Source organism: Cheilinus undulatus, linkage group 19, assembly GCF_018320785.1.
Source record: "Cheilinus undulatus linkage group 19, ASM1832078v1, whole genome shotgun sequence".
Classification (NCBI taxonomy): Eukaryota; Metazoa; Chordata; class Actinopteri; order Labriformes; family Labridae; genus Cheilinus; species Cheilinus undulatus.
This window is the reverse complement of record NC_054883.1, coordinates 15,502,347-15,529,053: the sequence shown is the minus strand read 5'-3', so window position 1 is coordinate 15,529,053 and position 26,707 is coordinate 15,502,347. Positions and strand designations below refer to the sequence as shown.

General features: G+C 40.6%; 1 protein-coding gene across 2 annotated transcripts in view; it reads left to right on the top strand.

The window, feature by feature from the left end:
- myripb (myosin VIIA and Rab interacting protein b) overlaps positions 1-26,707 on the top strand; it is a 197,427-nt gene that overhangs the window by 152,194 nt on the left and 18,526 nt on the right. For both annotated transcript variants that reach the window (XM_041814357.1, XM_041814356.1), the window contains exons 4-9: positions 16,055-16,141; positions 18,451-18,548; positions 18,752-18,832; positions 19,438-19,611; positions 22,686-22,854; positions 25,119-25,639. In XM_041814357.1, coding sequence (XP_041670291.1) covers positions 16,055-16,141; positions 18,451-18,548; positions 18,752-18,832; positions 19,438-19,611; positions 22,686-22,854; positions 25,119-25,639 — 1,130 coding nt within the window. The remainder of the gene's footprint in view (positions 1-16,054; positions 16,142-18,450; positions 18,549-18,751; positions 18,833-19,437; positions 19,612-22,685; positions 22,855-25,118; positions 25,640-26,707) is intronic.

The window sequence follows — 26,707 nt, the reverse complement described above, 5'->3', positions numbered from 1 at the left end:
CCACCGTATGTGAAATATAGGCAGCCTAGTAAATGAATGTTTCATTTTTTTATGCATCACCAAGGGGCCAATGCTTGTGAAATCAATTCTCTGGGAGTGTGAAATGTCAGCCGACATGACAGTCGGTAAGAGAGATGTGACTGTTCTACATCCATCATGTCCCCAGAGAGACGGTGTGACCTTCAAAGGAACAGGAAGGATTTGTACTTTCATGTACATTAGCTCTGGTTGGAGGGGAGTGATGCTACTGTGTGACCTGTAATAAAAACTGTACCGTCATCTGCGTGCAGTGAGAGCTTTCCCCTAGACAGGATCCCTGGAAAGATTATAGCTTTAAACATGTTTGAGTTCGGTGATCAAATTATCTAAAAACCATCAAATACACTGCTAATTTTTCCAGAGTAATCCACGTGCCTCATTAAGTGCATGGGCAGATGCCAGTGCTGATCTAAGTACCAATTAAATTAGTAATTAATGCTTAGATGACAGCATAGCATAAAATTAAAACAAATAAACAGTTGTGTTTACTCATCCGTGAGTGAATCCTGAGCTGTGGTCTGTGAGAGGCTGCGTGTGCAAAAACTGAAATCATCAGAGGAGAGTTATGCTACAATAGGAATCCATCCTATTATTCTGAACAGCTGTTTGCTAGAATTGAGTGGCATTGGCATGTAGTATACCTTTTATCACTGCTCCAAAGTTTAACTGTCAATCCCCTTCATGCAGTCTGGTCTACAATCCCCTTAGTTGGTTTTCCAACAGCAAATTCCCAAAGAAAAAAATCCAGTCAAATGTATTCACATTGACTATGCCATTTCTTATTATTAACATGAAAGTTAGTGAGGCAGAAAAAGACAGTTTTCTTAACACATTAGTGTCAAAGTCAATGTGCTTGAATTTTAGAATATTTAATTATATCAGTCACATTTCGCATTACGCAATCCAATATGTTCTTTTGGCTGTTCTGACCCACAATGCTTAGTGAAGCAAAAGTATTGCAGCATTTCCTGAAACCCAAAGGGAGCAAATTCATTTGGTCTCATTAGTTTGCACTCAGAACTCCATAACGACCAAGTGAAAACTGAAATTTTGCTGATATATATTGAAAAGAAAAAATGGAAATATCACATTGACATACAGCAGTGCCTCTCAAACTTTTTTGGTCATTCCCCACTTTGAACAAGAGGAATTTTCAAGCCCCACCTGACTCGATCGCCCTAACGAAAATCCTGACAAATTACACATTTTTAAATTTATTGAACTAACACCAAGTAATGTAGGAGGCCATTTGTGCCTGACAGGTAACTGATGTTACCGTTACCATGCATTGTTCCTGATGTCGATACTCAGTGACTTTTCCTTTAAAGAAATCCATTGGCTTGGTGACATGATTGGGGTGTGTTGTCTCTTCAATCTGTTGGGCCTCATGCTGTCTGCTGCTAACGGTTTCAGACACAGAACACACACGGGTCTCTCCTCTGCCCCCACCACTGCTACTGTGAATCCAAAACCTAGATAACTCTCATCATATTTTTTTGGGTTGGCTTTTTGGTTGACTTGGCCCATCTGCCTTGTGTGAGTGTGCTGCCGCTGGTCGCCAACCTTGGTGGTCTGTGTCACAAATCTATCCACATTGCTCAGAGTAGCCTGCTGTCTTGTTGTTGGAAAGTTTGTTTTGTTCCGCTGCAATTACCATGCCGACGTCAATCATTAGTTTTGCACTTTAGTTCCAGGTTAGATTTTTCTCCCGGTTGCCTATCTTATGCTGTTTGATAATTTATTGTTCTTTTATTTCAGCTAAATGTAGGCTATTGTGTGTGGGTGTTTTGTTTCGAGTGAATGATCTTTATTGTCAAGAAAGAAATGCGCATTAAATTGAATATTTCCTCCCATGTGTCGCGCCCCACGTGTCATGTCTCCATTCCCCACACCGCCCCACACTTTGAGAAGCACTGACATACAGTATATATTCAGACCTTTTATTCAGTATTTAGTTGAAGCACCTTTGACAGCAACTACAACCTTGAGTCTTTGAATATGACACAAGCTTTGAATGCCTGGATTGGGGAATTTTCTGCCATTCTTGTTTGCAAATCCTCTCAAGCTCAGTCAGGTTGGTTGGGGACTGTCGAAGAAAGCCATTTTCAGGTCTCTCTCGAGATGTTCAACAAGTCAGGACTGTGGTTGGGCCACTCTTCACAGAGTGGTCCTTAAACCTCTCCTGTGTTGTCTTGGCTGTGGTCTTAGGGTCATCGTCACGCTGGAAGGTGAACCTTCCATCCAGTCTGATGTTCTGAGAGCTGCAGAACGGGATTCCATTGAGGAGATCTCTTTAATATGCTCCATCCAGCTATCCCTGAACCCTGACCAGTCTCCCAGTCCCCACTGTTGAAAAACACCCACAGCATGATGCTGCCACCACCATGCTTAGCTGTTGGGATAGTATTGGGCTGGTGATGAGTGGTGCCTGGTGTCATGATATGATGTTTAGAATTTAGGCCAAACTGTTTAATCTTGGTTCATCAGTCCCAAGAAACTTGTTTCCTACAGTCTGAGAGTCCTTCAGGGTTGTTGTTGGTTTTTTTTTTTTTTTTGCAAACTCAAGGGGATTCATGTGTTTAACACTGGCTTCCGTCTAAGCTCTCCATCACTCGATGGATGGATGGATGGATGGATGGATTTTAATGAAGATGGATGGAATTGCTATGGATAGGGATGGGTTTGGGATGGGTGGATATGGATGGATTGGGATTAATATGGATGGATTGGGATAGATTGTGATGGATCAGGATGGATATGGGTGGAGCACTGTCACTCTGATTGACAGATGGATAGTCACTGTTTACTTGACGGCAACACAGCTAACTAAACTTTTTGGCCATGTTTGTGTTTCTGTTGACTTTGAGGGATTTGTAATGCAAAATATGCTAAATGCTATGCCTTTCTATTGTGTTTTATAGTGCTAATTGGCAATCAAACAAGTTTTAGCTTGAGCTTTTTCAGTAAATGGAATTGTATTATTTTTGTATTGATATTTTGCCCTGGTATGCTAAGTTTAGTGTGGTTTATAGAGTATTGATTACCCTGAATGTTTTGAGTAAGTTTGTCATGACAGATGAGTGCCTCCCTATTGGCTAATCCATCAGTCCCCTAACTATTCTTGCCTCTAAATATGGTCATTTGTGGCTCTTGAAACCAAAATAGTGAAAGCCAAATGTTGTACTTACAGCCTCATATTAGTTATCCAGAAACCAGTGGGTGATGCCATTATTTATACGTTGTGTCAAAAACTCTTAATTTTTCCTCAGGGCTCTGTTTGTTAAATTTCTCCAACATTGGGCCATTTTTGAACAATTTCTTCACCTTTCTGCTCTGATTTTATAGTAAAGCATCCGTAAATTTGCCATGAAAGCCAATGCAATGAGTCAGTAATGAAGTATCAAAGGCAGGAATGATGTTTTTTTTTTTTTTTTTTTTTTTTTGCTTAAATCTCATTCACTTCAAACGGGGGATTACTGTTGTCCCACTTTTCTCCTCCCCTTTGTGTTTGCTGTCACATCTCTCTGAATGTCGGTGCCAGGCTTTCCCACTTAGTGACATGAAGTTGACTGGGGAAATGTTCAAACATATTATCACCTTCCAGCATAATATTAAGAGAGCCAAAGGGAAAGCAGTGCACTGTTTAAAAGCTTTCTATGGCTTCAGTCTTCTTTTCAGAACCATAACAAGAGAAGAGATGATGTCCTTTGTGTCAGTACTTTGATTGATTTGACATTTTCAGAGCTGAGAGCCTTTTTTCCTCTCCAGAGTTAACAAAAGAATTTGTTTAACAATTGGTTGGATTATCTTGGGCTTACAGATCAGCTGATTGTGTTTTGGTGGTGATTACAGAGTTTTCCTCCATAGTTTTCTGACAGTCGCTGTTATGTGTTGTCTGTAAGCTGGTGTCAAAGCCTGACATGTGGACTTTCATTTGGACTGTGTTCAAGCTTCCTATTTACTGGCTGTTTTCTGGAACAACACATCCAAAAGGTACAGAGATAAATATACTAGTAGGATCACTCGCTAGTGTTCATTTAAATCTTAGGATCGTCTTTGGATTGTGCTGGTGCACTTTTATGTCCACTTCTTTTTTTCATTATGTTGAACAACTGAGTTGTAACTTGATCTCTAGTTAATTCACTTTTTCCTACAAAGACATTTTCTTGCTGTTTGCCTCAGTAAGGTTAAATCACTTAAAAACAAGAAAAGAGTACGAGAGTAGAATAAGACTGGAAGGTCTTGCATAAGAATTAACAAAGGAGAGTGAGCATGCCTTACACTATTGATCCACCTGCTGAAATGGCTGAAGTTAGACACCTGCATGGAGGCTGTCACTTTTGGTATTCCTGAGTCTTTAAACCGTAGGTGCATTACTCTTTGAGAGGGTCGCAATTATTTCGAGATTGAAGAGAATATATAATACACATCTTTGGTTTGATGCCAACACATAAAGAATACTGAAGTGGCAGAATTAGCATTGCAATTGCTGTAGTTTGAGTGTTTCCCGCTCTTGGACACCCAAGTATATTTACGGCCTCGCAAGTATATTTGTTGACCATTTTTCCTTTCTTCTTGTGATGAAATGCTTAAGGATCAAAGTTTATTTTACAGGTGATAATAGTGCATGGCAAAGGTGAGTGAGCTAGCTGGTAGAGAGCACAAGACTGGCAGGAAGTAGGAGACAATGCAAGAGAAGAGGACAATAAGGTTTAAGAAAAGTCACTTAAAAGATCACTTGCAAAAGAAAACTGAGTCAAAGGCTGAGATAGCTAGGTTACCACACATGAAGCTGAAGGGATACTCTGGCGCCTGAATGCTAAACACGGTGTGGTAAAGAGGGAGATCTTGATTGCCCAAATATTGGCTGCAGCTGTGACTGCCCAGTGCTCCTACCCTCCCCCACAAGCCTGCACTGAGAGAGAAAAACACACAGAGCAACGTCTCCAACACAAAGTCAATCTAAATTTCAAAATAATAAAAAAAACAAAGAACACAGAAGAATATCCATGACAGAATATCTATTTATAAACACAATCCATATTGTTATCAATTGTAAACCATGAGCAGTAAATAAAATTATTATTTAAAAAAACAAAAACACAATCCACACATGAGAGAGATGGATGTCCACTAGTATGTCCCTCCAGTACATGCATCTCCTGAGGAGCAAAAATTCATATAAAAATGTAGCTTCTAATGCCGTCATTCTGATATTTTTCTGCAGCTGCTTGATGCCAGCATCATCCTGTACTCCTGCACTCTTGAATGATGGTTGCAATGCACAACCACATCAAAAATCAGCAAACATATTTAGCTCACCTGCTGTAATTACAGCATATCAGTTCAAACTTTACCGGAGGTGAATGACTTTATATTAGCGTGTTTATTTAAGATAATGCTAACTGTCAAAAGAGCAGAAACAAACAAGAAATAAACCCATGAAATGAGGTTGCGTGGGATGACCCCCCTCTACCCTTTCTGATATCTTGGAATCAGCTCTATAACTTCTTGCTTGTTTCTCCTTCATGCCCCTTCTTCTCTGCTTCCTGACGCAGCAGTGATTCATGGCTGCAAATGAAACTGAAACTTAAGACCTGACCCTTAGAGTTTATATTGGTCTCAGAGGTCCCCAAAACATGCCTGAGAAGTTTGTTGCTGAAAAACACTCCAGTATTGGATTTTTGCATGTCTAAAAATGAGCTGTTTCTCTGTCTGTGGCTTTAAATGTTAATGTGCTGTCTGACTCCACCCCTGACTCCACCCCTCTCAGGAAATGGATGTGGCTCTTCTGATCCTCCCCTGTCTTAAAAATGGAATGGAATAAAACCATGATAAAATCAAGACTGGGATATGGCCATAAAAATATTGATGCGATATTTTTTCCAGATTAAGAGCCCTCCTGATGGTGGAATCCCATACAGTGCATTCAAAGAGTACGTTCTCATCTTTATTGTAAGGGAAGGTTTATTCCAGCTGCCCTTGCATGAATTGCACATACCTTAGTAGTCATGTATTTTTGGGGCTATCTGAGGCATATGTATGATAGCATATGCAGATAGCATTAGATAATTTTTGGGCTACTTTACAACAAAGATCTTAAATTAGTCTTTTTTAAAGCTGTCTAATTACATTCAAACATTTATCTTTCAGCTGTTGAGAACTAAGTTTTATGATTATGTCTAATGCAGTTCTGTGCGGGCTTGACATTTTCTCCTTTGGGCTGCATGGCAAACATCCACTCTCTCATTCAGGGTCACTAACTACAGTGTTATTATTGCTCAGGGTTCTGCACAATGAGGATTATCCTGATCTGGTTCATTATAAGTCAGGCAAGGTGACAGAAGTTGCATAATAAATGTAAAAACAGAATACAGAAAAGCTTTTTCTTCTTTAATTACTTAAGACATTATGTTCCTTTGTTACACAATCCACCTTCATCATTTGAGCTTCTAAGGGCCTGTTAGCCCTGGCACTAATTAATTTCTAAACACACTTGTGAATGCTGCATGTGGATAGTATTTGAAATTATAAAAAAGGGATTTAGAATAAAGTTTTCTTCTGAAACGTCCATTTCCTTTGACTTGTAGTTTACTTTATTACTGCTTTATCTCACGTTGCATCATCTCGCCCAAAGGTGAGTAAAAACTCTTCATCCTTTAAATAAAAGCAACTCAGCTGAGCGCAGGTTTGTTTACTTCCCTCTAACTCCCAGCCTGTCGAGATGGGAGCAGACATCCTGTCGGTTCAGCCGTTGTTCTGACGACGTTGTTTATGAGACTGTGTGCTGCCAGATGCTGCATTGTAATTGAAAGGAAACCGTCTGGACTCTCCTTCCTCCTCCTGCTGCTGCTGTTGGCACTCCAGGAACGTTCGCTCTAAGTGGAGCTTTACTGGCTCATTTATTTATACACTCCTGTTTTCCATCTCCCTCTGCACTTCCCTCAAATCCTCTCTCTTTATTTTAGTCAGCATCATCCCAACTTGAATGTTTTATTTGCAAAAGTTTTAAAAGTTCAATTTTTTTGCAAAATACAGCACAGGATACTCAGATTCCTTTGCATCAATATAGATAATTTAGCGATGGTAACAGCCATATATTCACTTGAGTCTGTGTGGATAGGTTGCTATCAGGCTTGCAGATCTAGGCACACCAATTTTACTCCAGTCTTCTTTGAAAAACTGCTCAAGCTCTGTTAGGTTGCATGAGATCTGGCGTGAACAGCCCTCTTCAAGTCAGCCACAGATTTCTGTTGGATTGAGGTCTGGGCTTTGACGCAACCACTCCAGAACATTCACCTTGTTGTCTTGAGCTTTGTAGCTTTCTCTGTATGCTTCGGGTCACTGTATTGCTGGAAAATAAATCTCCTCCCACACCGTAGTTCTTTTGCAGACTGAATAAGATTGTCCTCCAGGATTTTCCTATATTTAGCCGCATTCATTTTTCCCTGTACCTTTACCTGCTTTCCAGGGCCTCCTGCTGCGAAGCATCCCCCCAGTATGATGCTGCCACCACAGTGCTTCACAGTGAGGATGGTGTGTTTTTGTTGATGTGCAAAGTTTGGCATCTTGTCCGATGGCCAAAAAGCATCATTTTGTTTTTATCAATCCAAAGAACTTGTCTTTTTTAAAATTGTGTTTATTTTATTTGCATATATATTGTATTACATAAAATTGAATTATAAACATATAAATGATGAGTCAGGAGAAATCCAGAAGCCAACAGGCTTATACAAGAGACCTCACCTTTCTATGAGTCAGAAAAGAAAACAAGATTTCCACTTGACCATGGAGTCTCCCACATGCCTTTTGGTGATCTATAGTCCAGATTGAATCTGAGTTTTCTTCAACAGTGGCTTTCCCTTTGCCACTCTACCATAAAGCTTTGACTGGTGAAGAAACCAGCTGACAGTTGTCTGCAGAGTCTCTCCCATCTCAGCTGCTGAAGCTCCTTCAGAGTAGTCATAGGTGTCTTGGTGGTCTCTCTCACTAGTCTCCTTCTTGCACGCTCACTCATTTTGTGAGGTCAGCCTGATCTAGGCAGATTTAAACATGTGCCATATTCCTTCATTTCTTGATATTGGATTTGTCTGAACTCTGGTGGATGTTTAGAGCTTTGGAATTTTTTTATATCCATCCTCTGACTTATATTTTTCAGTAACCTTTTCTCTGAGTTGCTTGGAGTCTTCTTTTGTCTTCATGGTGTAATGGCAGCCATGAATGCTGATTAACCAGTGACTGGACCTTCCAGAAACAGGTGAAGCTTAACAGGGGCATAAATACTGCATCTTGAATTGGCAGTATAGTAGTGTAAATTGTGTTCAAAGTTATGAACGATGAAACTGACTCAAACAATAAATGATTTTTTTTGGAGAGGCTTTTTAAAGCATCAGACTAAATGCACTCCTGTATTTATCTCAATACTCACACAAGGCAGAGTTTAGACATCTCATTCCAGACACCTGGTGAAAAACAACCATGTCAGATTGAAACTTTTGAAAAAGAAAACTTTTATACTGCCAAAAGAATCAGTGTCCTTCGAGCTGCATTTATCTGTCCCAGCTAAAACGATGATGCCAATCAGCTAGAGAAATGTAAGAGAAAATGTGGCTCTGTGTACCCAGGGAGAGGCATTTCAGGCAAACTTCAAGGGTACAGAAAAGCGCATTGTCAGCCAAGAGCTGGTGACAGAGAAAACAAAAAGCAACGGTCCTTGCAAGATTTTAGAGCAGATTACCAGCAGTCTCTAGAAAGGGAGAAGTGAAAGACTGGAGCTGACAGAGCTGCAAAAAAAAGACCCCCATCAGCAGGAACCAGAGGCTGAGAAATAGTCCCACACTGAGAGGGTGAGAGAGGATCAGGAGCTGATCCTGGAGTTAAAGATGAGAAGGATGCCCTCTGTCATGAGTTGATTGACTTGAAAACAAGACTGGAGGAACTGGTTAAAAATACCTTTCACCTAGCTCAAGGCTGAGACTGAAGTTTGCCATGGCCCTCAGATCGAAAGCTAAAGGAGGAGCTCCAGGGGGTTGATAAGCTTATCGCCTGTTAGGAGAAGAAGCTGCCATTACTTCAAAACACTGCTTTCATTCCAGAGCCTGAAGTCTCGATGGAGAAACTCTGAGGAAGAAAGTGGCACTCAGTCTAGAAAGTAGTTTCTTTCTCTGCCAAAGGGAGACTAAACAGGAAAAAAGATGACTCCACCTTTCACTAACACTTTACCCTTAAACTTCCGTGCCTCAGCAGCTTCCTCCTTGTAGTTAGCACGTGACCAACCAGTAGCAACCCATCTCTTCCCTGTTTTACCCTGGATTTCCTAAGATTGGATTTAGCTTCTCATATACACCCAAAAACATGTAGCTTATGCAAATTAGAGACGTTTTAATCCCCCCCAATCAATCAGCCTTTGAAAATGATAATGAGAACATCTTAAAATAATTGTTATGCTCCTGTAGCTGTTAGTCTTGAAGTAAAGTTAAGCTGTATTACAGAAAAAAAAAACACACTGAGTGATTCAATTTTAAGAAGAGCAGAAAAATACAAATTGCTTTTGCTTCATATTTGGTTTACAGGTTGTAGAACTAAAACGAAGGATCTATCTGTCCATTCATCTTCTTCCACTTAGAGGTCAGGTCACGCTGGCAGTAGGTGAAGTCAGTCAACCCAGACATCTCTCTTCCCAGTAACATTTTCCAGTTCCTCGACCGGATAGGATATACAATCCCTCCAGCAAGTTCTCGGTCTGCCCCAGGGTCTCCTCCCAGTTAGATGTGCCCGAAAGACCTCCACAGGCAGGCAACCAGGAGGAATCCTCATCAGATGCCTGTACCACCTCAGCTGGCTCCTTTCAATGCAAAGGAGTAGCGGCTCTACTTTAAAATCCCCCCAGTTGTCAAAGCACCTCACCCTAGCTCTAAGGCTGAGCCCAGACACCCTCCTAATTGGTCATTATCAGAACAGTGAGGGTTGGAAGAAGATAGACCGGTAAATGGAAAGCTTTGTCATTGGCTCAGCTCCCTCTTCAGCGGTACAGTACAGCGCCTGCAAAACTGCTGATGCTGCACCCATCCGCTTGTCAATCTCATGGTCCATTCTCACCTCACTTGTGAACAAGACCCCGAGATACTTGAACTCCTTCACCCAGAGCAAAGGCTCTCTACCCACCCAGAAGGACCAATCCACTGTTTTCTGGCAGAGAACCATTGCCTCAAATTTGGAGGTGCGGACCCTCATCCCGAACACTTAACCCTTAGCCAACGCAGTGGCCCTGGAACCCCATATTCCCACAGTACCTCTCACATAATCCCCCAAGGGACATGGTCATAGAGTCCACAAAACACATATGGACTGGATAAGCAAACTCTCATGCTCCCTCAGAGAGCCCTGCTAAAAAGAAGGACTGCTGACAAGTCTGTCTTTATTCCATCCACCCAGTGCATTATTTCGTCTACTTATCTCCTTAGGGGAGTTTTTCAGGCATGGCATACCCTGACAAGTAGCCAGTCAATCACAGGGCTAACATTCACACTGCTGGACACATGATTTTCAGATCTTAACTGGCTTTGTGTTACACGACAGACATAAGGACGCTTTCAGCTATGTTTAACATTATAATCCTCCAATCGCACATGAGACAATTCAGCCAGACTGTAAGACTACACACCTGCTGTTTCTAGTAATGACTTCACAGTGGGGATACCAGAGACATGAGATCCCACAGCAACTTGCGATACAACGCAAGATTCCTGACTGAGAAGAGTCGTGTTTATGTTCTTGAGCTGAGTCAGGTCGGGTTTGTGACACCACCCGATCTGCTCGCTGTCATTGGCTGTATGCTAAACATGGTCCTGTCCCTACTTTTTTGAGATGTGTTGCTGCCATCAGATTCAAAATGAGTATACACATCTGATATGTTGTATGTTCTGTTGTGAATGAAATATGGGTTTATGAGCTTTTCAAATATTGCATTCTTTTTTTGTTTAAATTTTACACAATGCCCCAACTTTTTTGTAATCAGTGTTGTAACTCATGTGGCAAATGCATTCACAAGAACATAAAAGATAGATGTATTTATAAGTATAACATTACAAGCCTGCAGTTGCTGTACAATATTGTCCATTTTCTCTTTACAGAGCTTTATAGGCCTCTGTTTCTCTCCCACATACACTCAAAAATAACACACCGTATTTACACATACCCCAGCTGTGTGCAGACATCCTTGAGGATTCAGGCCACCGCTGTCGTCTGTGCGGTTACCAAGGTGATATTGAGCCATTTCCTCCTCCACTCCCCTGAGTGGCGGGTATGGCAAGTGTTGAGGACTTAGGTGAGACGATGGTCATGGGAAGGAAATACAGAAGGTAGGATGTGAGGGGGAGTGTACTTGACTGAGATACACTGCACACTATCACACGTTTACCCTCCATCACCTCCGTAAGGACAAGATAGCGGTGTCATCCAGGGCTAACTAATGACAAACACTTCATTCTGCTGTGTCACAGTATCAGTGTGCCATTGTTGTCTGATAATGTATGACTCATGGATGAAAAGCAGCTGTGAATGGAAGAATGACAACAGAGAGGCTGCACTTCACCACGTCTCTATGGAGATTTCGAAGCTCTTTCATGCCCACAATGACATCGCTTTCCTAGCTTACACATGTGTATGGATGTAGCAACCATTAAGTCAACATTTGGTGTGTTGTCTGCCTTTTTAGCTGTACATTGTCTTTCTTTCTTTCTTTCTTTCTTTCTTTCTTTCCTCATGGCTAAGTGTTAGCAAATTTGAAGGAAAGGGTAGAGCTGTGGAAAAGAGAGGCTAATAAAGCTAAATAGCCTGTGCCTTTTAGCTAATCCATTTTCTTGTAAATGAGTAAGCTAACAATCATAACTTTTATTTCCTCTCTATTTATGTTGGTAGCAACTCATTATTCTTTATTTGTAGGACTAAATAAGCTAACGCAGGTATAGTGAACTTAAAGGATCACATATTTTACCACTTTAAGACAAGTTTATTGGTCTTAGAGGTCCCCAAACATGCCTGTGCAGTTTGTTGGTGAAAAAACACTCCAGTATTGGCCTTTGCATGTCTAAAAACCCCTCTGTTTCAGCCCAGCTCAGAACGAGCTGCTAGCTAACAAATGAGCTGGGACAGGCTAACCCACAAAACTTAGAACTAGTGTTTTATGTAAATTATTTAAGAGCCATTGAACAACATTTTGTTGATAGCGGTTACAATAAGGATTCTCAACTTAGCACCTCCTGTTTGAACCCACTCATTTTTCATGTGAGCAAAAGTAAGTAACATGACTGACAGGTGTGTTTTGTTGCCCAGGTTTGTCCTATTACACTGATTATTCAAACAAACGGTAGTCTTTACAAGAATTAAAACTAAATTGCAGCTAGCATACCTTTGAATTGCTGAAAATCTCCATCAGTTGTTTAGTAACATACACCCCTAATATTAGCTTCTGTTGCTGCTGTACAGTAATCCTCCTCAGTCTTCACCTCAAAAAACTTTTTCTTGGTCCCATTAGTCAAAAATATTAATCCAAAGTTGAAATCCACATTAAAATGGGTGAGACAAACGCTAATTAGTGAGCCAAAGAAGAAGATGTATGTTACATTACGATTTGTTTAAAGACAGTAAGACTTCTGAAAATTCAAGGAGGATGAAGTTAAAAACCTTATAATGATATGTTCAAAGTCACATGGAGAAAATGTGATTTTAGTTTTCGGTAAGAAATCTGAATAAATGCAGTCCCGAGAAATGTTAATTTAATTTGTAATCTAAGATAGATATAAATTATGACTTCAGTTAAAAACATATTGTCTCAGCAATACCGTGGCCATTTTTTAATACCCTGGTATATGGTATTACTGTATTACCGCCCATTCCTAGAAGGTATCACCATCTACTGTTCACAGGAGTGAACGAAAGAGGAGATAAAAGGGAGTAGCCCCCCATAACAAACAGCTGAGAGTGGCTGTTATGAAAGCCTGAAAGAGCATCACAAAAGAAAAATGTGAAAGTCGTTTGATGTCAGTGGGTCACAGGCTTAATGCAGTTATTGCAAGCAGAGGATTTACAACTAGGGCTGGGCGATATATCAAGTATACTCGATGTATCCCGACTTTTGCCACCCACGATATATAAAATGACTATATCATGAATATCTGAGTATAAATTATGTGCAAGTTTTCAGCTGTCATTGTGCATTTCTCGCTGGAGTTTCGCTTCTCCCATTGTCCCTGAACGCATCTCTCACAGCAGCGAGCTCTCTCTCTCTCCTCCACCAATCCAGAAAACTCCTCTGCACATGAGCATCAGCGGCAAGAAGCAAGGGAGAGGAAGGTAAACACAGCAGCGTGGCTAGTTAGCAGCTAGTTAGATGCCTTTTAAGACGGACAACGAGAAACAGCGCTGGATCTGCAGCGTTGAGCAGTCGTTCAACTTTGAAACGGAAGAAGTTGAATTCACATGGTATTTGTTAATTTACGCCGCAAGATGACTCCGAGATAACAGCAGCAGTATCACAACATGCCGCTAAAGACATGAGCCCAGTGTTGTTGAAAAGACACTTAACCCAGAGTACGAGATTTGCCTGGGCGCGAGCCTTTTGCTGAAAACTCCCTGCCTGAGTCGTACAGGTCAGAGAGAAGACGGCCCAGCAATGGACAAATGTGATCCACATCTCCACAACAACGGAGGCTTATCTCAGCCTTACAGTTCAAAACACTGACGAGTAGTTAAAATGTTCCCGCCTCCTGACAAGCTTTTCCCCCCATGATCACACAGGACAGTTTCTTGAATAAGGTCTAAAGACGCTCTCATGTTATGAACTTGTCAGAAACTGGTCCAGCATTCATCAGCACAGATAATGGACTAATATGATCACAGCAGTTTTGTGTAGGTTTGCTTCACCCTTAATGAGGAAAATAATCATTTTATAGTCAGCAATAGTAAACATAACATAGAAAACATTTCAGGACTTTCCATACACGTAAAAGACCGAGTATTTCATGATTTATGTAATTTTGACTATTAGTATCGGGATATAGCAAAAATATATCGGAATATCAATATTAGGCCATATCGCCCAGCCCTATTTGCAACTATTATTCACTTTTATCTATTATTAGTCTATTCAAAAACTTTTGCTCACATGAATGGGCGATTTCTTGTGTCATATTCATCTTTTGATGTCAGTTCCAAATGTTTTCAGTCTACAGCAAAAACAAAGGAACTGGCTGCACTGTTCTAATACTTTTGGAGGGGAGTGTTTTTGTGTCAGCTTTCCTGCATGTCTATTTGTGCTGCTGCCAATTTCCCTTTCTTTGACAGCAGTCCTTTTGTGTCGACATTGTCCTGACTTGCAGCAGGTAATTTCCACCACCCATTGTCCCTTTTCCACAGTGCCAGAAAGAATCACTCTGCTCTAACTAAGCGAGAACAGTACAGTTCTGTTGAATGCAGCGTCGGTCACAGTGACACAACTCTGCCAGTGAGGGATGGCTGGAGCGTATAATGGTTTGGCGACCTGTCGCTGTGCTGAGACTGGAAGAAATGGGAACGGGATGGAAATACACACACGACCAGATACCTTTATTTTGAGTTGAAACTGCTGCTAAGACAGCTGTTGGCTGTGTCTGGAAATGTACACAAACGTATTTCTGGTGTGGAGTTACAGCAAGTCTTATGTGTCACAGTGAAGTATTAAAAGAGCTTGTGATTGCCGGCTTACAGACTCGGCGCTCAAACACCACAGACAGCAGTTCATCCTGCAGTAAAGCTGCAATAGTTACATATCTGACAGCTGGTTGTGTTACTGCTGCTGCCATGGAGGGGTGGGGGGCTCTGTTAGATTTTGATGTTTTAACACATTCTGTTTGGCTGGCTTTATATTTTTGTGTTTTATTACTATTCCATACAAATTTTTGTTAGGTGTATGCTTAAGGGAGCAGCCATGTTTGTACTTAAAGGCAGCAGAGTGATGTTCCTGGTTGTGTAAGATTTTGCTAAGACAGGATCTTGGCTCCATGAAGCCAGTCCTGCACCAAACCACTCCATGTCTCCATGCATTCAGCCAGAAACTGCCGCCTGTCCAAACAGGAGCAGCAACAGCACACAGTCGACAAGATTTATGTCGGTGGAGAGGAGGATGGCCAAGGATGGAAGTCGTTCAGGGTGTGGAGGAATTTCTCGGTTTCATTTTGGCTCCTGGATGGAAATTAGCAAAAACAGCAAGCCTAAGGGCAGCTGGAGCCAGGGTTGTTTTACTGTGTTTCATTAATGGGCGTATTTTATTCCACTGTCCACCACTTTTCCTGACCTGTCAGTTTGTCTTCTGAACAAGCTGCATGTGCGTTGATACTCTCTGTGTTTACAGCTGATAGGCAAGCCACAATAAATAGGAAACCACAGGAGACACGTCTAACAGGAGCTAATGGGCCTCTGAGGGAATATGTGGTTATGAAGGCGGGGATGTTCTAACCACTACATCATCTCTGGGCTTTTCAGTTCAACTAATCTGGGAATTTTAATCACAAAGTTTCCATTTTGGGTCACCCAAAACTCTTTTTCTGTAAGATTTTGGAGTTTGAGAAAGTAAAGTCGCACAAATATAGCACCAACTCTTGAGAGACTTGGCCTAAATGTGCTATACCGAAAACATACAAACCGGTGGTACATTTGCACTGAGAATTTCCCTCTGATAAGAACCAGAGTGAGTAGTCCTTTGCTTTGAACTGTCATTTAGGTTCTGTTTTGTTTTCCTTTTGCATGCACAATGGGGAAAAGCAGAAAAACAAGAGTACATGACAGCAAAATGAAATGGGAATTCAGTTGATGAGTACAAAAAGGAGGTTTAGTGGCATTATGCATACTTTTCTGCCTAAAAGGATATGCATACAAATGATTATATGGTGTGATATGAGGGTTATAGTTGCATTTATGTTATGGGTGACAGTATGAGGGCGCTCATCTAAAAGTTCCAATTGTGTGTCTCCAACTTTAGAAAGCAGCGTTCACGAAGGAAGCACTGGCAACGACAATGATGGCAGCATCTGTGGCAGCGATTCCGCCTTCTACAGACAAAGTGAAGGTAAACATGTGCAATGCTCATGGGCAATTTCAGTCGCAACATCAATCGACATTATCTCTTCCTCTCTGCGCTTGCTTCCTGTCTTTTCTGTGTGCTATATTGATTTTTTTCCAGCATTTCTCCCTTTTTCCATTTCCTTAAAAGGTCCCGCTTTTATGTTTATCGCTCATTAATTGTTGTCTTAACAAACAGAGGCTGTTCTGAGTCCTCTTTCAATCATTAAACAGCAAACGCATTAAGACTCTCAGAGATAAAAACCGAGCTTCCTACTCACCACAGACCATCCATTAAAAACACACACTTACACCACTTATGGGACACACAAATGACAAATGAATAGGTACACACTCAGTAGCCCCCGCCTAATGATAACGCTAATTTCATTTGTTTGCCAGTAATTATGAGTTGTTTATGTGCTGATCAAGATTGCCATTTAGATAACAACAGCTCTTGTGAAGCCCACGGACAAACACAGCGAGTGTCTGTGTGGTCTTTTGCAATGAAATCTGCTGTTTATGGAAGCATTGTATGCTGTCTGATCTCATCTCTGGTTTTGTTAGAATTGATTGTAAGTTCTCCTCGCTTAAAGGGTCAAAGCAGAGGTTGCCAAATGTTTTTTATTTGACCCTGACAAAATAAAAGTCAAAGGAGGACTCCATTCTGCTACTTTGTTGTCTGTCAAGTTGTCATGTTTAAATTTAATTTTAAAGGTCACGTATTTTACCCCTTTAAGACAAGTGTATATTGATCTCAGAGGTCCCCAAAACATGTCTGTGAAGTTTGCTGCTGAAAAAACACTCCATTATTGGATTTTTGCATGTCTAAAAACCCCTCTTTTTCAGCCCTGCTCAGAACGAGCTGTTTCTGTGTCTTTGGCTTTAAATGTTAATGAGCTGTCTGACCCCGCCCCTGATTCCGACCCTCTCAGGAAATGGATGAGGCTTAATGGATGTGCCTCTCCTGATCCTCCTCTCAGCCGTCAGCTGACCAGTTAGAAAAGCCTAAAAAGTGTGTTTTGCATAATATGTGACCTTTAATGCATATACTCATCATTGAATTACCAGCAGTGTTGCATTAGTTTCTATGTCAGCTAAAATTTCAGATTTTTTTTCACCCAATTTAAATGTCAGTATTTGTGTAGTGCCAATTAAGGTTAACCTGAAACGTCAGACTGTTTCATATATAAATTGTAAAGGATAAATTCTAAAGCACAAAAGTAAGGAAATTAGTGTTTAGTGGATTATTCCTTTGTTGTAACAATGCTTCTAGGAAAAATCTTAATAAATCTTATACTGTTGAAAACCCTATTTATTGCCCTTTTAAATGGAGCCACATTTTTAAGGAACATGCGTTTGTGGGATGAGCAGCAGAGCTAAATATCTGGGTTGCACCCATGAAAAAAGCTTATTTTGCTGTCGCTGTTTGCTCTTGTTTTGAGCTTCTGGTAGCCACAGGTGCTGCCAATCAGGTGCCACATGTTATGTTCAATGGTGAGTCCAGATTCTGCTTACAGACCATGGACCATAGGGTCAAAGTGTGGAGAACGCTATGCTGATTGCTCCACTGATAGAGTAACCTCATCAGTTGGAGGCAGATTGATGGTGTGGGGCGGCACCCCCTTCACTGGAAAATGAGGCTTGTCATTATTGGAGGCAATCTCAATGCAGAGATATCGAGATGAGATTCTGCAACCAGTGGCAACAAGAGTCAATGGCAGAATAAGCTGTTTGGTATGGTTGGATGGTTTGACCAATTTTTCATGGGCGCAACCCACACGCTCTGCTCTGCTTCTCATCCCTCAAATGCATGTTCCTTACAAATGTGGCACCATTTAAAGGGAAATAAACTGACTTTCTAAGTGCATGAGAGTTATATATTTCATTAAAAAAAAAACTCTTGGGAGGTGATTGGACAAATTTTCTGCCTTACAGGCATGTTATGAATACATTTTTTCTGTCATGAAAGCTTCCAGAGCTGTTCTTCCCTCTTTATTTAATAAAGACAGATTATATGTTGCTTCCATTTGTGAAATTGATGAAGATATCTTAGAAAAAAAAAGACCAAAAGCAAAGATAAGTAAAATCCATAGATATTCAATCAAATGTATAACAAAAAGTATTGTTCATTCCTGTTGTGAATGTCAGATTAATGACCTTGTGACCTCTCAGGTTCACCTCATGACCTGTTTGATTGATTATAACCCCAGACTTTGAAACCATTTGTTACTGGCAGATGTCAATAGAGGGTTAGGACATTGTTTTATGCAGTTATCTGTTCAGTGTTAATAAGTCTGTTGTGTGTGACCCCAGGACACAGCATGGCAGAGACGCTCACAGTCGCCCTGCGAGTTGCTGAAGAGGCGATAGAGGAGGCCATTGCGAAGGCAGAGGAGTTCAGTGACAGCTTGGTGAGACATTTATCTGTTTCTCCATCTCCCTTTTTCCCATTTCCCCATTTTCCTCCTCTTCCTTTCCCCCCAGCCACCCTCCTGGTGTCTGTATCAGTGGGATGCAGTCATGGTTTCTGCCTAAGATGTCTGAACAGACCCTCTCCTGGTAATACACAGTCCCTTTGAACTGAGCGTATGTATCAATCTGTGTTTGTGTGCAGGAGAAGCAGAATGAGGCTCGGTATCTGCGGGACCACAAAGAGGAGCTCATAGAGGAACTCGCCACAACCATTGTACAAAAAGTAAGTTCAGCCAGGGTTCATTACATGTCTGGCATGTTTACTTTTCCCTCTGGTTTTAAGAGCGCTATCCTTATTTATAATGTTTGACGGACTATTATAAAGTATAACCACAGCATTTTAGTTCATTTTTCATAGAAAAAGATGGAAAATAACAATTAAAATTGCAGCTATTTTCCTCTTTTGAAATGTAGATAACGGTGGTGGAATAAGAAAAGGGCAGCGAGTCTTAAAATATCACATTTAGTCTGAAAAAGGATTCAAATGACACCCCTTTAATTATAATTATGTCTTTTAATTTGCATTCATAGTAAGTAGAGATAGAGAGTGTAGTTTTTCATGTCTTTGCACCTTTAATGAACATTCATTTGGCATTAAAAGTGAAATAAAAATGGGTTTTCTATCTCCTCTTTGAGCATAATATTTCATGACAATTCAACTGGAAACTGGATTATTGCTTTAAAAGTTTCATTAAAACAAATTATTCATGCCTCAGTGTAAACATGAAATGCTTTTATATGCTTGCAGTTTTATTCCATTTTGCAACACTTATTATAATTTAATATTAATTTGATTTTTTTTCATTTTTCTCTTCCCTTTCTTCTCAGATCATTCAGAGGAGGAAGCGCTCAGAAATGCAGACAGAGTATGACTTTGTCTGGCCTCAGCCTCATTCCCTGATTCCATCCGGTGAACTCCCGTCTCCGTCTCCGTCTCCATCTCAGACTCAGACTTCTTCTCAAGGAGCCCAGGACACCCTGAAGCAGTCCTACACCCTCTGGGTCAGTCTCAGTCTCCGCTCCAGATGTTCAAACTCTGAAAAATATCAAACATATGTGCTCAAGTCTAAACAGAACCCTCCTGTCTGTGTGTCCTGGGAATTACTCTTATATTGTGTGTTTAAAGCAGGGTGGTTCTGTTTTTACAGGGGAGATATACATTTTTCTCACCATTTCACAGCTCATAGAGTAAATGTTCCTAAAATAACCAAGAATGTTGTTTTAGGCTGAACAAAATCACAAACTTCTCAATAACATTGGCACATATGGGGCCTATAAAAAGTATTCACCCCCTTTGATGTTTTACTCTCATAATGATTTTATAAATCAGTCATGGTCAATATAATTTTGCCTCTTCAATGTCAAAGTGAAAACAGATTTCTACAAAGTAATGTCAGTTAAATAGAATTATATCATGTAAATTAAGTGACTGCATAAATATTCACCCCCTTCAAGTCAGTATTTAGTAGAGTCACCTTTGGCTGCAATCACAGCTCTGAGTCAGTGTGGATTTATTTGACTCAACCACTCCAGAATATTCTCCTTGTTGCCTTTAAACCATCTCTGTGTAGCTTTTTCTGTATACTTCGAGTCATTGTCCTGCTGGAAAGGAAATCTTCTCCCAAGCCATAGTTCTCTTACAGTCTGAAAAAGATTGTCCTTCAGGATTTTCCTATATTTTGCTACATGCTCCATTTTGGTCTCATCAGACCAAAGAACTTTCTTCCTCTTGACCATCTGAGTTTTCTTCAACAGTGGCTTTCTCTTTGCCAGCATAAAGCTTTGACTGGTGAAGAAACCAGCCAACAGTTGTTGTGTCTAGAGTCTCTCCCATCTCAGCTGCTGAAGCTTGGAACTCCTTCAGAGTAGTCATAGGTGTCTTGGTGGCCTCTCTCACTAGTTTCCTTCTTGCACGCTCACTCGGTTTGTGAGGACGGCCTGATCTAGACAGATTTACACATTTTGTATTCCTTCATGTCTTGATGATGGATTTGTCTGAGCTCTGGGGAGATGTTCAGAGTCTTGGAAATATTTTGTATCCACCCCCTGACTTATACTTTTCTCTTTAAGCTTGTCTCTGAGTTGCTTGGAAAGTTCCTTTGTCTTCATGGTGGAATGGTAGCCAGGAATACTGCTTAACCAGTGACTGGACCTTCTAGACACAGGTTTTGTCATACTACAATCACTGAGACACATTCACTGCTCTCATGTGATCCCCATTTTAGTGATTGTGAGACTACATGCACCAACTGTTTGGACCTCTGTTGAATTAAGTCAGTCACTTTAAAGGGGGCAAATATTTATGCAGTTATTTATTTTACCTGACATATTTTACTTAGTTTGTAATAATCTGTTATTACTTTGACATTAAAGAGGATTTTGTGATTTTTTTTAATTTTTTGCTTACAAAAGTCAAATTATATTGACCATGACTGATTTAGAAAATCAATTGAAGGGTAATGCATCCAACTAGGTGAATGCTTTTTATCGGCACTGCATGTCTTCAATGAAAACCGAACTGTGAAAGATTAAGAAGAGCACAGTTAACATGGCCATGGATTAAACCCTGACACTGGCAGAGCTTGGAGAACCCCTCCTTATCATATGCTGACTATAAATATGTGTATTTGCCCAAAAGGTGAGACGAATGAGCTCCTCACTGCAACAAATCTACCCATGGCTTATTTTGTCAGTATGCTAACTATCTAACTATGCTAACTAACTAGCTAACTATTGCAAAGTGGAGCTTGTAGGTGTTTTTGTAGCCTACACAACAAACGTATGTGGGCATACTGGCATAAGGACAGCACTGTATTTATGTGTGCTTATCAATATTACAGAGTGGATACTTTGATTTTGCATTAGGTACACAACAAGCACAAGTTGTCTTTCATCTTTTGTCTCTGTCTTGTAAGAAGGGGAAACAGACCAGCTAGCAGTAACACAGGCTCATATATACGTGACTTTTTCCTCTTTTCCCGTAATTTGGAGAGCTCTACAGTGAATTTCCCCACCAAGTGCATACGAAAGCACTGCAAATGTGAACATCACCAGGTTGCACAAAAACACATAGAGATGTATAATACACAGTAGAGCACACACTCACAAATCTGCTATGTATGCGCACCTGGCAGTGGTAGTACTACTCGTCAACAGGGACAACTGCAGATTTGTCATCGTCCCGTGTGTGAGCAAAGCATCAAAGCTGCTCTCTCCGGGGCCTCACCGTTCTGTTTCCTGCTGCTTCACTCAGGGAAGATCAAAGTCCCCATGAAATACGACGGGATCTTCCTCAAATGCTCTGCCCACTGTGGGATGGGCTGTGTTTATCAGCTCTCTGCAAACATACATGCAGAGAAACAGAATAAAGAAATTCACTCTTAAATCTGTGCTGCTCCAGCACTGATCCTCAGGGTAATCTTCATGTTGAATCCCACCCACTGGAAGAATTATGTATTTTGCAGTAAAGTCTTTTCTTGGACAAACATGACATAACTCTTTCTATTTGGATGTTAAAGTAAGATTTAGTTAAAGTGCACGTCCACTAACATGGACCATTTTTTGTCATCATCTTGGCACAAATACAACTTCATGGTAAAGTGGAAGAGCTTGCAAAATGATAATGATACGTTTTAGACAGTTTACTTGTGTGCTTCTTTTATCCTAAATATATTAAATGACAAATTATAAAGCTACTTGAACAATAATATCCCTTATCCCAAAAGCCTTTGCTGTCTACATTATTTTGTTGTTCTGTAGCTCCCCCTGCTGGTGATAATCTTTCATCACAGTCACAGCTGGGCAGATTTCTGATAGAAAACAGATCAGCCAGATGGACTAAGTGCTCTCTTTTCTATTATGTAATTAATTATTATGTATGAATATGATATGTGACTGCTCCTGGCTGTCACACCGCTCTTTCTCTCCAAGCAGTAGTAATCTGTCTGGATCTGAAGAGCCTGTTAGACTCAACTGAGCAAAAGCCAAATTAAGATGAGGGAGATATTCATTGTGAATAGATGTTTCACTCTGACTGTGGAGGTTATTTTGCTTTATAATTCTCTGTGTGTTTGCAGCGATCACGGTCAGCGTTCTCCCTCACTAGTGACGACTCCCCAGAGAAAGGCCCAGAAGACGAGAGAGCAGGAGCAGGTGGGAGCCTGCAAGATTACGCATCCCTGAAAAGGGAAGGCAAGGCCACTTCCTTACCGAGCTGGAGGAGTGTTGACCGTCTGGACAACTCCAGTAAATATCCCACTAACAGACTGGTAGTATTACTCCAGTATCAGTAATCTTCAGGCTTCACTCCTAGTGTGACGATTCCATTTTCTCTCCTTTCTGTTTAGACTTGTTTGAAAAGTCTTTAACATATTTTTGGAAGCATTTGACTTCTGTTTGCTTTTTTTGGGCTATTTTTACTGGATTCTGGAAATTGATCCCCTATAAATATAAAAGTATATAAATTCAGATTAGTTCAGCATATTCATAAAATAAATTAAAATGCAGGAAACAGTCATGATTACTCATTAGTCATTCATGAAATAGAACTGCACAGAATTACAAAAATCCTCTTTTATATTTACCTCATTTCTACAAAGTAGTGTCAATTAGATAAAAAATAAATGTAATGTAAAATAACTGCATAAATATTCTTCCCCTTTAAAGTGACTGACCTGATTTAACAGAGGTCTGACCAGCTGGTGCTAGCAGTCTCATAGTTGGTGAAATGGGGATCACCTGAGGTCAGTGAATGTGTTTCAGTGATTGTAGTATAAATACACCTGTGTCTAGAAGGTCCAGTCTCTGGTTAATCAGTAGTCATGGCTACCATTCCACCATAAAGACAAGGGAACATTCAAAGCAACTCAGAGAAAAGGTAATTGAAAAGTATAAGTCAGTATAAGTATAAGTCATTAGCTAAGGCTTATGTAGCTACATAGATGACTTATCTACACAGCATACATAGCTGCTTTGTGACCTTAGCTATGTAGATCTGTTATCTATCACTGTTAGTTAGCTCCATTAGCAGCTATTGGAGCTAAGCTGGCTCCATTAGAATTTTTTCATGGAGGATGAGCTATTTCCCTGAAAGCAAACTATTAACTAATTTTACTGAAACATCTTGGAATCCTTTTTTTCAGATAAGGTTTTTAAATTTAACTTTAGGTATGCTAACCTAACCTTGCAAAGCAGATGGATTCACCTGTTTCCATGTTTCTCTCTGGCAAATCCATCTTGCAGAGGCTGGTGCAATTATGGCAGAGGAGATTAGTGTGGATGCTGCTATAGCATCATTTTTTCAGAACTAGACATCATTTTAAAGAACAAAGAACAGCACTGAGTTGTTTTCTTTGCAGAAACAATGTTTTTGCCCTTCTTCCGAATGGATTTTGGCAAGAGTCTAATTGTCATGTGTTTTGTTGCTTAGATTGGCCTGTAAAGATGTGCCAGACAGAACGTTCATCCAAACCCACTTTTCAAAGGCTCTGCCCTTTCCTAAACACCGTCTATGGTGTGTCAGGCTAGAGTCTCTTTGGGTGAAAAATAAGATACTTCAAAAGCTTTCAATAGTTTGAACAAAGATTGTTTTGTGTCCCATTTTCACCAAAAACAAAAGTGACCTGTTGCTGTCAAAAATACACATCAATTTGAATTGTTTTCATTGTTTAAAGCCAAACACAATAGCCCAAACCCCAAGTGTTATTAGCAAAAGACCTTAGTATTAACCATTCATATGGGTCATATGGATGATTCTATAGGGTCAGTTTTGTCAGAACTTGACAACATTTCTGTATCAGAAGAACAACAAAGAACAGCATTTGTTGTTTTCTTTTCAAAAATGAAAAGGGGTGTACTGACATGTCTACAGTCGCTATGGTTCACATTAAGCAGTTCTCCATGTATTTTGTTGCTCTGATTGGCCCATAAAGATGTGACAGACTGGACCTTCATCCAATCACTCTCCGAGTTTTTTCAAAGGCTCTGCCCTTTCCCAAACACAGTCAATTGTTTTCCAGATGGATGTGTGAAACAAATCCATTTGGTGTGTCAGGTTAATGCTAACCATTACTTTTACCCAACCCAAAACTGGAGTTTAATCTATTTTATTTTGAAAGTTTTATGCGCATTTCCACTCTGAGAGATACGATGTCTCAGTTAAACAGTCTCCTGCCAGACTGTGTTGATTTTTTTGGTTTGCACAAAGTATAAAAAAGTTTTTGACCCCCTTCAGTATCAGTTTATATCTCAGTAAGCTTTTGGTAATCATTGTTTTGCAAACTTATGGCTGGAAAAATGTCTCCTGCTTTTGTTTTTGCTAACATATATCACACCTTTAAAGGGGGGGGTTACTTCAGCTTTCTGTGTTCTTGAAGAGATCTCCTTGTAAAGCATAGCTTTAGAATAAATTCCTATTGATTTAGGGGGCTGCCAAGCTTACCAAAAAAGTGAAAAAAACAACTTTAAATTTGTTTTCCTTCACTCTTTTCTATCTGTTCTTGTTCCTCAAGGTGCATCCTCAGTGCTCCACAGTCCGGACGGTAACTGGATTGCCCTGCACAGCTCACAGATGTCTCGTCCCAGCCTGCTAACAAAGAGAAAGAGTCTGGTGTTCAGCGTGTTAGAAAAGGAGTCTGGTGTCATCTCAGCCTACGACGAGATGGGCTCAGACTCAGAGGAGGGCGATGAAGCCTGCTGGGGTGTAGCTCTGAGACAGTTTCGTCGCAAGCTGTCCGATGATACATACTACACAGACTCGCAGCATGACCCTGAGTGGACATACACACAGCACCACCCTGTCACCTCTCCATCCTCGGGCCAGTTCACTAACACAGAGACTCTCAACTCGGACTCAGAAGCCTCCTCAGTGCTGTCAGCATGTCCCCGCAAACCTCCTCACAACCACATGAGGAAGAAAGGACAGCCGGACACTCACCTGCACCCTCATCACCTTTACCATCAGCACCTCCAGCAGAACTTCTCTCCTTATCCACACCACTCAGAGACTCTGGATGTGAACTTTAATCCTAAGGTTTGTCTTACTGATATATCCAGAATATTGGGCTTTGCATTTCTGATTAAAATTCTGAGCCAGATCCATGAAGAATGGATTGTGGATAACAGCAAGATAACCAGAAAGTAATTAGCAGTGCCACCTAATTGATGCAAAGGACTCACATGAACGAAAAGAGTATAATCCAGAGTTTGACATAAATTTCAAGCTTGAGAGTTTACTGTAGATCTGTACACATTCATTAACTCAGAAGGACCATGATGTACTGTACTTTTCAGCACCACACATTCATTCAGTAATCAACAGGAGATTTAAGAAGGAAGATTTTGTTGTTTAAAGGTCACACATTATGCAAAATACACATTTTCAGGCTTTTCTAACAAAATATGTGCCCCTGGCCTGTCCACAATTCCCTCAAGTACCAGAACCCCACCCCCAACCCCCCTTTTCTCCAACTTTCAGAAAATGTGTGCTGAAACAAGCTGTTCTCAGATTATCCCCTTATGATGTCATGTGGGGAGGCAGTACCACCCTCAGGTTTGGTTGGCCCTCCCTGCTTGGAAGAAAGTTCCGCCCTCATCTCCTGATTCAGCTGAGAGGAGGATCAGAGAGCCACATCCATTCAGCCACATCCATTTCCTGAGAGGGGCATGGTCAGGGGTGGAGTCAGAGAGCATTTAACATTTAACAAAAAACAACATTTAAAGCCACAGACACAGAAACAGCTCGTTCTGAGCAGGGCTGAAACAGAGGGGTTTTTAGACATGCAAAAATCCAACACAGGAGTGTTTTTTTAACCCACAAACTTCATAGCCATGCTTTGAACTCTGAGAACAATATAAACTTGTCTTAAAGGGGTAAAATATGTCCCTTTTAAAAATGATTATCCATATACATCGACTGTTCAAGAAGCAATTTGTACTTTTTAAATACACAGGTTTTAATTGTGTTGAATAGCAACACTGCAAATGCCTGCAGCAATTACCACTGATTTTACTCAGTTAGATGGTATTTTATCAAGGTTTATGCGCATAGGAAGGGGGTAAATTTGCAGCAAATTTTTGAATATTCCCTTATTTACACACA